This window comes from Etheostoma cragini, chromosome 6 (assembly GCF_013103735.1).
Source record: "Etheostoma cragini isolate CJK2018 chromosome 6, CSU_Ecrag_1.0, whole genome shotgun sequence".
Taxonomy (NCBI): Eukaryota; Metazoa; Chordata; class Actinopteri; order Perciformes; family Percidae; genus Etheostoma; species Etheostoma cragini.
This window is the reverse complement of record NC_048412.1, coordinates 11,800,634-11,813,962: the sequence shown is the minus strand read 5'-3', so window position 1 is coordinate 11,813,962 and position 13,329 is coordinate 11,800,634. Positions and strand designations below refer to the sequence as shown.

Below are 13,329 nucleotides of genomic sequence, written 5' to 3'. Positions count from 1 at the left end.
CAGAAATCTCATAATAAAAAAATAAAATAAAAAATAAACTTTGCCAGTTCAGTAGGACGCCATCACTCAACGCTGATTGAGAAAACATGTTTCCAGGGCCTTTCATTCCTGAAACACTGAACTCCATACCACTCCACATGAAACCAGTTGCCCTTTTTCTTTTCCTGTTCTTGCTCCAGCCCTCAAAAGACACCATTGTCCCACCCACTCACCATGTTAATATGGAGAAATCTCATTACCTGTAATGTCTGACAGGCCTAAACACAATCAGCCCCGACTCTCAGACCTCTCCAATGTCAAACTCAACCAAAACGGGGCCGAGGCTTTAAATAACCCAATCAGCCCACTCCCCACGGACAGATTTATGATGCTCACGTCCAGAATGACAGCCTGTTGTTTGCAAGCCAATCGCAGTGATCAATCGGCCACTAACCCAAACACCCCCACCAGAACGCACACACCTCCAAAGTGCAATCATCTATCATGCCTAGGGCCTCATATCTGAGATTTTTGGGTCGATGTAGGCCGTGCTGGATGTATGAGGTTTCCGATTGAGCTTGGACAACAAGGAGGTGAACATAATAGAGTGTCTTGTTTTCATAAATGCAACAGCTGAGACCCAAAGAGAGGGTGAAGAGGAGGAGGGGGGGGGGGGGAGGATGACTTGGGTGAGGCAGGGGAGGGAGAGGGCTAGGAAAGGGCGGAGGAATGGTAAAAGGGGACATGAAGGGGAAGGCAAAAAAGTGGTGGCACAAATGAGAGTGCATTTTATATTGTGAAAATGATGTAAACCTGGACCTTTAAGATTCACCTGTAACGGAACAGCTAAAGCCTTCCCTGTCTTACTCATACTGTCACCTGCTGTCCTGGAAAAGAAGTGAAAAGCACACACAACAACTATGCTCTGCTCTGTTCCAGATGTTAGATTTAGATGTTAAGAAACAGTGCAGAACCACACAATGTCCTTCCCCCCCATCTTACTTCATCTGAGCACTCTGGGAAAAAAAGACACAAAAGAAGAATGAGGGCACATTCTTTGTCTATTGAGATATGACCATACCCACTGATTCCACACAATTAGAACATCCCCAAATACGCAGACTACCAGCCTACCTACTGAGCAACTGTTGGGTATTTCTGATAATTACCCACAGTTCGTTAACCAAATCTTTCTTTCCAGTACTAGACAGGAGACAGGAGACAAATTACAAGTGTTCTTGCTACAAGGGAAGTCTCTGTGTCACCTCTGAGCAACTTCGAATTTCCTCCCCTGAAACTAGTCTCTTTATTGCATAAGTAAAGAAGGTTACAGTGTCTGATGGGAGTGGTTGCTGATTGGGTATTTGTGCTTAGCAAGAAGCAGTGCAATGCACCGAAGGTCACTTGTCTGCTTCTGCTCATGTGGAAGACACATATACATGTATAAACACAGAAACTAAAAGTACACAAAAAACTTACACACAGAAACCCAGGCCTGAGTTTCCTGTTCTAGGTACAATGTTTACAACCATATATAGTAGAGAAACGGTTAAGATATTGTGTCAGACAGTCATTAATCAAATGAAAAAATATTCAAACCATATATGAGTTCACATAACACATCTAGTATTTTAACCATAACAGGCTCTCTAACAGCAGCGCAGTTGAGACTCCTGGTAAAGTCGCATTCAATCATAAATGAAGATCTGCAAGAGAGAAGTTGTTGATTAAAAGAATAAATGTCATAAGTAATTACTTCAATGCCTGTGGAGTTAATGCGAAAACATTGCTAACATGCTGATGTTTAGCAGGCATGACGTTTACCATGTTCACCATCTTAGTTTAGCTTTTAAGCATTCAAATTATTGCTGGAGTAAAATAAAAAAAAGGATATATTGTGGATATTGTGCTTCAAAGTCTGCCAACCAGTCAAACCTGCAGGGACAGAAACAACAGTGACACAAATTAAAGAGAAGCAAAAAAAAAAAAAGTAATGAAAAAATAGATCAACACATATACTATACATACTGTATACTGCATTGCTAGTGGACATTTTTCAATCACTGTTATAAAACAACCACACAATAGCCTTCTGCACGCCAGTGAGACATATTCTATAGCAGTCTAAAGACATCAACATGTAATCACTGACAGCAAACACCGGTCTAGGAAAGGAGGGCTTTGATGCTGGTGAACTTAACTTAGCTATGAAGATCCACGTCATGTTCTAGACAATTCATTTAAATATTGGCAGGGGAACACAGCTATTTGAAGAATGCATAACCTTTCAAACTTAAACAGATCTGAATATGTAAGATTAACTCAACACTCATGACTGCACTGCCACCAAGTTACCTCAAGAGGGAGACATTTATGCAACAAGCCAGCAGGTGAGGATTGGGACTGAAAAAAGTGAGGATGTACAGTAAAATTGACTTTAAACTGCAAGCTCATGGTTGCACTTTCATTATTACACTTCAACCATGCTGTAACAATATCAATATCAATCTGAGCAGAACATAATCATTTTCTCGCAGCGTTGCGCTCAACCACCTCATACAACACACTCACGTTAACATCTTCCAGCTCTAAATCATGCTACCAAACACACAGCTCATCAATTAGCACTGCGACAGTAAAACAACAGCGTTAACATTTCAATTTTTTATTCAATCCAAGAGTCACATTAACAAGTTATATCATAGCAGTCCTGAACAGACACATTCAAAGTGGCTTGCAGTATTGACTCTTCCATCATCAAAATGCATTAATAAAATAAAACCTGTTGAGTATAGAAAAGAGACAGGAAGTAAAGCTACAGAGAAAACAGAGATTTCAGTTTCTTGGTCCACAGACAATAAGCCATCAGAAAGACATCATCGCTCTGTCAGAGTACATAAGTCTTTCGTCTTAGGCTCGCTGCTGGACAAACTGTGGTAAGCAGGCAGCAGTAGCATAGATACAAGTTCACCTCTTGCAGGTTTACATTTTATCAGATAGATAACAAGTACAAAATAAATGAGATTCACCTCCACGGAGGTTTTTGGAATAAAAGGACATTGAAACAAGTGTGAAAAAAAGGGACCAAGTATTTTCATACAGCCCCAATGCCAAATTGTTCTGAATATATATGTTGCTGACAAAATATAGTATCCTTTGGACCTTCACATGGAAATTTCTGTTTAAAAACAAACAAAAAAACTGCATGAGGGGTTACTGTGGCTCAATACATATCAATATGGGACAGGTGTGGAATATCAATGCTTTGTTTCAGTTGAGATTCACAATCAGATTACCTACCTATGTACAAAACAGTATAGCTTCCCCTCATACATACATACAAACATACAGGATGAATTGTATAATTAACAACCTGCTGTAAAATCACATCACATGGGAGTACATTTAATACTTATCCATTCCACGGTGCAGTTGAAATCATTCAAATTAGTTGTTGGCAAGTCCTACATGTTTACTAAGTTGTTTCAAGCTACAAAACGTCCACCATCCTGAGACAAGCCAGAAAAGTAGATCTAAAAAGTCTTTTAAGATGTTAAAACTAACCAAACTCTTTCTTACAGTACAAAAACAAATGTGGAACGAGGGACAGCTTCCTTTAATGTGTGATCCCTAATTTCCTCTGTGCTCAGACTATTGCAGCAAATATACGAATGCAAAAACTCTTCATATTATCAAGATTGAGCTATGATACCTACAAACTTAACATGCTTTACAGCAATGTGACATTTCTTTAAAGATAATAATCTAAAGTGCAAGCACACACGTTTAATTTAAAAAAAAAAAGGAAAAAGTAGTAAGGGAGAAATCCTAAAAGATTGTGATTTAACAGTTAATTTAGGTATTACTGTATGTGCGTATACAGTCCGGAGAGTTTGTGCGATGCGGCCCGTCATGTGGTGGCAGACATTACCTCAGAGCCTGACACACTGGCACACTCACGCTTTGCTTATTTCAACCTGCATGCCTTAAATAATAAACATAAGTAAATGGAGAGAGGGTTCAAAAAAGGATAAAAAGAGTACATTTGAAAACCATGATTTCTTCGGGAAAATGTCCACTGGAGATCAGTGCTTTGAGCGGCTTCTGATCGTGACAAGATTGTCTAAACATTCTCTTTTTTTAGCATAAAAATTCTATAGATTCAAGGCTATCGGCTTCCATAAGAAATCTGCATTTTTGTTTCTCAGCAGTCAACTCCGCGATAATAGTAATAATATAACAATAAAACTGTACACTGTGTAGGAGGAATACAGCACAAAACAACTGCAGTATTATACAATGGAAAACAAAACTACGGCTCATTTTTCACCATCAATACAATCTGCAGAGGAGAAGAAGATCACAGATCTTTGTCATGGCAGTGAAAATAAAAATCATTCATATACGTATATCAAAAATTCACTAAATGTCCTGCATTTGGAATATTCAAAATACATATCAGAACTCTTCAAAAGCATACATCTTGAGAAGGCTTAAGAGATGTGAAATATTGCTTCACCTAAAACCATAATGGAATACAAGTACAGTATGCATGGTCATGAATGTGAGGCTCACTGACATCATGAACTTATAGAATAGAAAAAACACTTAAGTTGTAAATGTGCTAAACAAAAAGTCGACACAATTCAACCACGAATGCACAGATCCCAAGTATAACTGGCTTCTAATGCGTTTCATTTCACTTGCTCAGGAGAGGTTTTCCCTTTATTTAATTGTGCTATCTCATGACATGTAAAGCACTCTATATTTTGAGAGAAGGTGTCGCATAATCTAATTTTCATTTTAGGTTTTCTTTGTAAGTACAAGGGTATTTTGTGTGTTTCAATAGACAATAGATGAAACACAACTAATTGTGGGAAAATGATTTAAATGAGCATCATTCCGTGTGAAAGTCTTTGCCAATCCAACGAAAAGCCTAAGTAATTTCAAAGTGTGTTAGATACAGAATAATGGACCCATTACAAAATGTCAGGGGAGATATGCAATACAACCTTGTTTCCAGTAGCAATCAAGTTAATCGTGTCCTAAAATATTAATAACTTAAAGACCGCTAAATACTATTTGCCTGATTTGACACAAAATGTTGTTTTTATCTTAAGTAGTAATAATAAAGCATAAGCCCACTGGCCTGTGATTATAAACGCACTGCATGCCCACAGGCTGCATGTCAGTGCCCTAAGAAGCAATCAAACCACATTCACCAACAATTGTGTCTGCGCCAATTGGACCACCATTATAAAAACAAACAAGGCATAAATATTCTCACAGGTGGATATTTTCCAATTCCAAGGGTCCCTTGAATGTGACTGAATGCAAAGGAGCTCGGATCTATTCTAAAACATGATGTGACAAAGGGTCCAATATTTAAATATGACATAAATAAACACCTGAACAGTTGGGAGTTTCAGACGGACTGATGATATGCTGTGAAAATGATAGGAATTTAAATAAATGAAGCAGTGTAAGACAGATATGGAAGTAGGATGACCGTGCCTTTAGATTACCCAACAAAGGCACCTAAGCCGCCACTGACTGAAAAGGACAGTTCAATCATGACAGGTGACATTAAATCACTCAATGCGTTTTTGGTCCACGTTGTGAAATTTCAACAATAAATAAGAGACACTTGAATGTGTCAACCTGAAATAAATGTGTGAAGTCCATGTGAATGAGGAATGACTGGTCAGAAGAGTCCTGATGTCGTAAGAAAGAGAACACATGCACATAACCCAGTGAGTGTCAAAAACGATGACATCATACAAGTTACATTTTTCATTTTTGTCACTGAACCCTGAGCTAAATCAAATATATATATATATATATATATCACTGTATATGTAAGAGGCTCATAGCAATTATGATCGTCAACTCAGAGACCCGAGTTCACCTCAAATGTGGCTACTGTAGTTAAACACTTTAGGTAGTCCCACAATCGTCACTGGTACCCTCGGGCCTCCCTTTGTTAGATAAATAATCCAATACTGCTCAAAATAACATGAGCCCATGCTTTCTGCACTTTCAGTTAAAAAAGGCAGCTACCTTTAAAGAGAGGAAACAGATAAAAGTTACAAATGAAAGAGAACCCAACACTGGTTTTACTAAAAATGGTTTCAGTCTGCGGTCCAGGGCTTGTGTTTCTCTTGCTTTCCTCATGTTAAAAACATGCAGTTAGCACTAAGAAAAAAAAAAAGAATTGACTCATGTTTTTTTTTTTTTTTTTCATTATAAGTGCTTGCCCTTCAAGTCTTTAAGCAGTGTGTCTGAAACAGCCATTGTTCTGACATTTTGACGACCCTTGCTATGAGGAGAAAAAAAAAGGAAATGGACACATAACAACGAACTGTTACCGCGCTGAAAGTAACCTCATTAATGTCATGGCAATACTAATAAAAAAATGATAAGGTACTTCATTTTTGTAGTTGTGGTTACTGAAATGTAGTCCCTTACTGTTCAAACAAGTTCCTAATGTAAAAGTAATTAACTACCCTCTGCCCCCTACGCAACACCCTCTCACCAGGAGAGGTGATAGTTTTCTCCCACTACATTTTTCGAACCCTTTTAGTTGTGTTTCTTGAAAAGTCCACCAATTGTGCTGCCATGTTCTTTGGGGCTGAAGTCAGGACAAATACCGTTAGCTGTTTTGGGGGTGGCAGTGCCTTGCAGGTTCCGGGCAGACAGGCTGGGCTTTGTTTGGTGACTGTGGCAGGGGCTGCTGTGGAGGCCTGCATTTTCTCTGTACAGGTACTCCTCAGCAAAGTCTGGGTGCTGCTCCACAAAGCATCTGAACTTATCTGTGGAAAGACCACAGGAGGGCGCCAGAGACAAAGATAACATGAGACAAATGTACAAAAAAATGGGCAGACACACACTGCACCTAAAACTGGTGGCCTGGCGGTAAAAAATACTGCTCCTCATGAGGGTTAATAAGCCAGGAACAAGCACAGTTCAAAACAAACGATGCTATGATGCTTATTTTCAGGTTGATACATGCATTTTGAGTTTCTACTAACAAATATAGACATATTTTTCTCCTATTGCCCAGGGCTGATGCACCTATATCCCCCCTTTCTGAAATGCTCTGCACACGTCTCTTTAAGCCCCCCTCCCAAAAAAGCCCGATCTGAACTGATTGGTCAGCATTTCCAGGTCATTTACATTTGTATCCTAGTCTGTACCGTACGTTATTGTAGCCGAGGGTGTTACTTTTATCGTGAAAATACATAAATAAATAAATAAATAGTCCTATTAGCATGGGACTAGTATTAGCTGGGGACCTCCAGTTATCTGTAATAATTGCAGAGGTTGTCTGTGATCTTAAACCAGTGCAAATCTGCCATGTCTCTAGTTGTCAAGTAAAAATTACAACAATAACAACCAAATTTCAAAATCGCCAAACACAGAGGAAGTGTGATAATATTAGTCCCTTGTACACCGGCCTCTGTGATTGAGGGTTGTATTTTCTGCATTTGAAATTATGAATGAAAGTCTTGTTAGATCCTTGACATCATATGTGGGGGGGGAAAGATCAGTAAATATGAGTAAATACAGACTTTGTTCCTCCTGTGCAAATGTGCCTCACAAAACACACATGTGGGGTGGTAATTGCTAAATTGCATAATACCCCTGTGCAAATAGGGAAATATATATGTATATATATTTCGGTCAATCACTAATTTATTCAGTCTCTTACCAAATGTGATCTTTCCTGTGTTTTCAGGATCGATGGCGGTAAACAGACGTGACACGCTGAGGTGAGTCACTCCCAAAGCCGTCTTCAGGATAACTGCCAACTCCATCTCTGTGATGGCACCGTCCTCCTCTGCCTCAAACATCTAGAGAAGACACAATGTGGAGATATTACAGACTGTATCAAAGTAAGGGGCCGTCACCCATTGGTTGATGGTGTGTACCACCATGGGGAGAGGGCTAAGCTAAGCGTTAAAGCCTTGTTTTCACCAAGCAGTACGGTTTGGTTCAGTTTATTACACATACAGTACATGCACATTAGAAGATTGCTAGGTACCTTAACAGAGAGGTAACGACAAAACAGAAAAAATGAAGCGCTTCTATGCTGGTACCATCCACAACCTTTGGAAATGGAAATGCAAAACTAACCATTTAAATGTGTAATGAAGTGAACCTTACTCCTTGGTGGAAAAAAGGTTCTAAAAAAACTGAAGTCTGGAAATGGTGCAGACATTCCTCTGCTTCATTGGTGATGAGGAAATACAAGGAGAGATGGATTGAGCAATGAGGAATAAAAAGGTTTTCAGCTTGTTGCTCAGGGCGTAGCTGTCCACGACTATTATCATCCAGTAATGATCCCAGTCTACATTTAAAAGTACGGTCTGCGGTGGAAACGCAGAACAGATCTGGTGTTTGGTACATATCAGTGCTGGTTACGTACAGTTCTAAAAAGGTACTATACTGAAAGTGTTTAATGTAAACGCGGTTTAATTGCCAGCTAATGGTTTTGCTCGCTAGACTGCTTGGTTAGCAAGGTGCATCTGTAATTCACATTAAAATACCAATTGGTACGCTTCTTTTAAAGAACGTATCTTTTAGTACAATAGATCACTGAACAAGACATTTTTAGGTGACCAAAATGTTACAATTAACTATAGCATACTGAAAACCCTCTGTGAAACGGTTCTAAGACGAAAACCCGCACCAAGGATATTTAAATGTATACAGTGCCGTGGATATGTATTGCTAAGCCTCTAGCCTGATGGACTAGTAGCCATGCCCTAAAGCATACCCCGCTTTCTTGTCTATTCTACTCTAAATGGAACCATAATTTACTAAATGAACATCATGATGTTTTGAAGAAGACGGGAAACACGCGGTTGAGTCATGCAGATTGGGAGCCAATGAAAATGTTCTTCATGTGGGTTCCCTTTATCATGAGCCTTGAGGTCACATAACTTAAGAGTTGTGAGTATCATATGTTTCTAGATCTCTGTTGATGATTTTAAAAAGCAGCTGAATAGTCCTATATTTAAACTGGCCTTTGTCTCATATTTGTATATGGTAGTTATAGTTTTAATTTGTAATTTGATACTTTTTATATTGCTTGTCCTTTTACTGTTTTTTTACTTATTCTTAACAATTGTACTCTTGAGAAGCACTTTGTGTTGTTGTTCTATAAACGTTGCTGTATTAAATAAACATTATTAAATAAACATTATTATTATTATTATTATGATGAGTAGAAGTAAGTGATAACTATTTCATTACTCTTACACATAAGACTAAACAACCTCTAGTAAGTGGCCTTTCAATGTAGCAAATGTCACACTGATCCTAAGCAAGTACAGAGAAGTATTCAGCGTACAACTTACCTTGAAGGCCAATTTCATCGTTTCCAGAGTTTTGGCAGGTCTGCATACGACAGATAAGGCTATCACATATTCTCTGATATCCATGCAGTTATCTTCATGCTGGGAAAAACAAGAGAAAACCAGGCGTTACGAAAGATAAGAGAGTATATGAGCAAGGCTACTTATTTATTTATTTCACTAAAATAGCTGTAGGTGATTGTTGTTAAGGTCATAAACACATTGCTGAAATAAAACCTTTATTGTTTGTTTGGGTAGTATACTGCAAATGGAAAGCAAGGTGCTGTGGTTAGTTTCAAAAATGCATCTGCTATTTAACCCAGCCTCCAGTCTTAATAGTTTTTTTATAGAAGTATTTTGTCAACTGAATGCTTGGAGCTCAAGTTTGCCCTAAACTGAAGCACACAGCTTACTATATACAGTACAATATGTCACATCCATAGTTCTATAATGCAACTATATTAATGTATTTCAGTTCTATATTTGCAGTGAATGCAAATATGACATAATGTGTGTCATAATGAAGAGACAATGAAAGCTATTTAGCAAGTGGCCACTAAAGAAGACTTTGGAGCTATCTTGGTTGAGGGAAAAAGCTCCACAGTATTTACCTCATCAAAAAGAGCGAACATGTCTCGCAGCATCTCTGAAACTGGCACATCGAGGCACTGAGCAAAGCCGTCCAAGTCCAGCTTTTGACCTTCCAGCTTCCTGGCTCTGTTCCCGTAATCCTGGAGAACCTTCTCAGTGTTCTGGGGTTTCAGCCTAGGAAAGTGAGGGGAATAAACTTTATGTTTATTAATAACGTAATCATAGTGTGAATAAGGAAATTAAATAAGCCACAAACAAAAACAAAACTAGAATCAAAACAATACAGTCAGCACAGCATAGTAAAGCAGATACAAAGCAGATTTATTTTTGGTGCCAGAGATGGTGCCATGGAGTTGTATCAAGTCCTCCTTTTTAACTGTGGTTTCTTTTGCTGCATTCTTGTGATTGTTTGCTGTATTTTGTCCAAACTATTTCCATTTTATCTATCCCTCTCCTCCTTTTCTCTTTCCTGCACGGTCAGTGTTCCTTGGCACTGCCGACTGGGGGACTGGGGAGGGAGTCGACAAAGAAGCTCCTCCCTCATACACATGGTGGTGCAAGTTGCTTCTTTTCACCTGGCAGAGAGGAGTTTCACCATGTGTGGGGATTACACTATCCCCTCCAGATCCCATACTGTGCAGGCACATAACCAACCAATATAAGTCAATAGCGCAGGGACAAGGACACAATCCCAGACTGCCTTCACCACCTGTGCACACAACCAGTCTCGTTTGCTGGAATGCAAACCATGCTGAAGGTACAGCTGCCAGAAACCTAATCTGGGTCCCTGCCGTGTTTGGTGAATATTTTGCCCCAGTCTCACACGTTTGCCCCTTACTTGGTTCTCTGTGACAGAGCATTGCTTGGGAAGGTTTGATCGACTCACCCCAGTCTCCTGACAAGCTTGGCAAACTCCAGCAGACAGGTGTCGACTGGCAGTCTGAGCTGGCCTTCTGCCATGGCCAGCTGGCAGTCTTCGAATGAATAGTCTGTGATGGGTACCCCCAGGGCTCTGAGCACAGCACAGACGAGAATGATGGGACATCAGTGTTTGCAAATCGACACAAACTTTGCTGAAGGCTCATGAAGGCCAGTGGAGTAATCAATGGCTACTTTGATGTCGAGAACAATGTTTATAGTTTTTATAGTATTCATGGTTTACTTGGATAGAAATGTTGGATGGTACAGAATTTACATAATGGTTCAGGTGTCATACCAATGCAGTATGACCCTTAAGGGCTTACACTTGATTAATACTCATGCAGACAAAACCATAGAGGAAATTGAAGTGTTTATAAAAAAAATTGTTTTTAAAATTTCCTTACTGAGCCACAATGAAACCGTAAAGAATATGTATCTGTCTTTATAACCAGGTCACTTGTCACAGACCAAAGCTATAGAGAGAAGAACCTGTGTTAAACCCTTGTTCCAAACTTTTCATCTAACTAGACGTTGAGCAAACACAGGCCTTCCCTTGCTTGTTGTCTATGTGAAAGAAGTGAATAGTCTATGCAAGTGAGGAGCTTTCCCATAGCGCTATGCCCCTTTCAATTGCTGAGACAGACAAAATGTACGTTACATTTGTTGTATATATGTGAATGACAAAATACGTAATACCTAATTTTTTGGGGTTCAACTTTACTTTTTTTGTACATTCAAAGGAATAACTGCCACGTACATATCCACAATTATGAACAATAAATTGGAACTTACTTAGCCATGACACGTCTCACGTTGATAGCGTAGAGAGCAGGGTTCCTTTTCTCCTCCTCTGAGGGTGTGTAGATGGGAAGGAACTGCAGAGAGAAACAGTTATTAATTTCACACAATCTCAGACATAAGAGATTGTGTTATTATATTCATATTTTATTATAGGAATGCATAGACAACACATTCCATTCATTGTGGACAAATGAAAAAATATGCATAATATATATTTATAATATGCATCTCCTGCATTAAATGAAGAATTCATAAAATACAGAAGGGAGAAAAGTCTGTTCTGTTGCATACGCATTATGTACAAAACATAAAAGACTAGTGGAATCAATGATGGCCTCCTTTCATATAGCACACATTCAATAATTTGAAATGCTGTAAGCACAGGGATCATTACAGGTAAACAAGGCAGTGACAATAATACATGGAGTATGATGAGATAAGGGGACTCTTACCTCGACCACAAACTCGTTGTGCAACTGGCAGAGTGTCAGCCACAAAATTTCAAACCTGAATAATAACATGGCATCATTAACAAGAATAATCAAATACACAAAACAGCCTTGATTAGTGTCCATGTGACAAATGACTTAACACCAAAGATATTGGTGCGTTTTAAAGGCACCACATCAGTTATTTTCAGAAATCTGCTGACTTCAATAATGTATTTGCTAAAATACAGCACATCATTGATAAATTATTGAATAATTTAAGAACAAGATGTATGGAAGCTCGATTCAGGTATAAATACGTATTTAAATGTTCTATTATTTTAAAGTTTCTATGACATGGTTTGGAAGAAAATGTCACACAATGTGCAAATAATAGAGTTTGTGTATGTCTTTTAGAGACTTAGTCAAATGTATAGTTCTGATCAGCTGAGCTGGGTGGACAGCCAACGAGGTTCAAAGACCCACCATGATGTAAGCCAAACCAAAACTGGACATAGTTTTCTGAGGACGCTACAGAGACAGATAATGAGGGCAGTCTTTTTCCTGCAGCCATAACTACTCTGCTTCCAGTCTATTTGAGATCTCGGTGCAGAGATTCTGGTTCAGACCGCAATGTTCATTTCCAAAATAGTCGCCTGCACTTGAGTTGCAGAATGTGATCAAAGACAACCTTTAATATGAAACAAGAAGCATTCATTCTGTTTTAGTCAGACAAAAATAGATTTACATTTATATATTATACTAACTGAAGCATACCATTAATGAAATTAATAAACTGTGTACTTACGCTCCAGGCCCTTGCCATGTCCATGTGATTGAGTCCTGTAAAAAAAAGAAGACATGAAGCAAAGAGATCATTAGACAGATTGAAAAACTAGTGTATATTTCCAGGTTGCATTTTAGACCAATAGTTATCTTCCTTTCTGCAGTTGTTCTTGCACTAAACCTTTAATGCTTATTTGCCCACCAAAAATCTAATTACTGTGTAATCAGGTCAAGGCGGGAAATCCGTCCACATGTACTGTCTTGAAGGCCTTTTCACACCTCTTTACACACATACATAAAACATGTAACAAAACCACGGAATATTCATTGACAATTTTTCACGTTCAAGCCTTGCACAATGAGCTGACAAATATTTGTGTTCCGTGCATTCCACCAAATATGTAAAGGTTCCCACAGTCACACAATCATCAAATCACTATTTTAACTATAACAAACCCACACTA

General features: G+C 38.7%; 1 protein-coding gene across 1 annotated transcript in view; it reads right to left on the bottom strand.

The window, feature by feature from the left end:
- Positions 1 to 2,627: 2,627 nt before the first annotated feature.
- LOC117946101 (lysophosphatidylcholine acyltransferase 1) overlaps positions 2,628 to 13,329 on the bottom strand; it is a 34,517-nt gene continuing 23,815 nt past the window's right edge. The window contains exons 7-14 of the mRNA XM_034873953.1: positions 12,888 to 12,922; positions 12,104 to 12,158; positions 11,643 to 11,725; positions 10,816 to 10,941; positions 9,950 to 10,103; positions 9,342 to 9,440; positions 7,691 to 7,832; positions 2,628 to 6,791 (exon numbers count right to left, since the gene is read on the bottom strand). Coding sequence (XP_034729844.1) covers positions 6,559 to 6,791; positions 7,691 to 7,832; positions 9,342 to 9,440; positions 9,950 to 10,103; positions 10,816 to 10,941; positions 11,643 to 11,725; positions 12,104 to 12,158; positions 12,888 to 12,922 — 927 coding nt within the window. The 3' untranslated portion in view covers positions 2,628 to 6,558. The remainder of the gene's footprint in view (positions 6,792 to 7,690; positions 7,833 to 9,341; positions 9,441 to 9,949; positions 10,104 to 10,815; positions 10,942 to 11,642; positions 11,726 to 12,103; positions 12,159 to 12,887; positions 12,923 to 13,329) is intronic.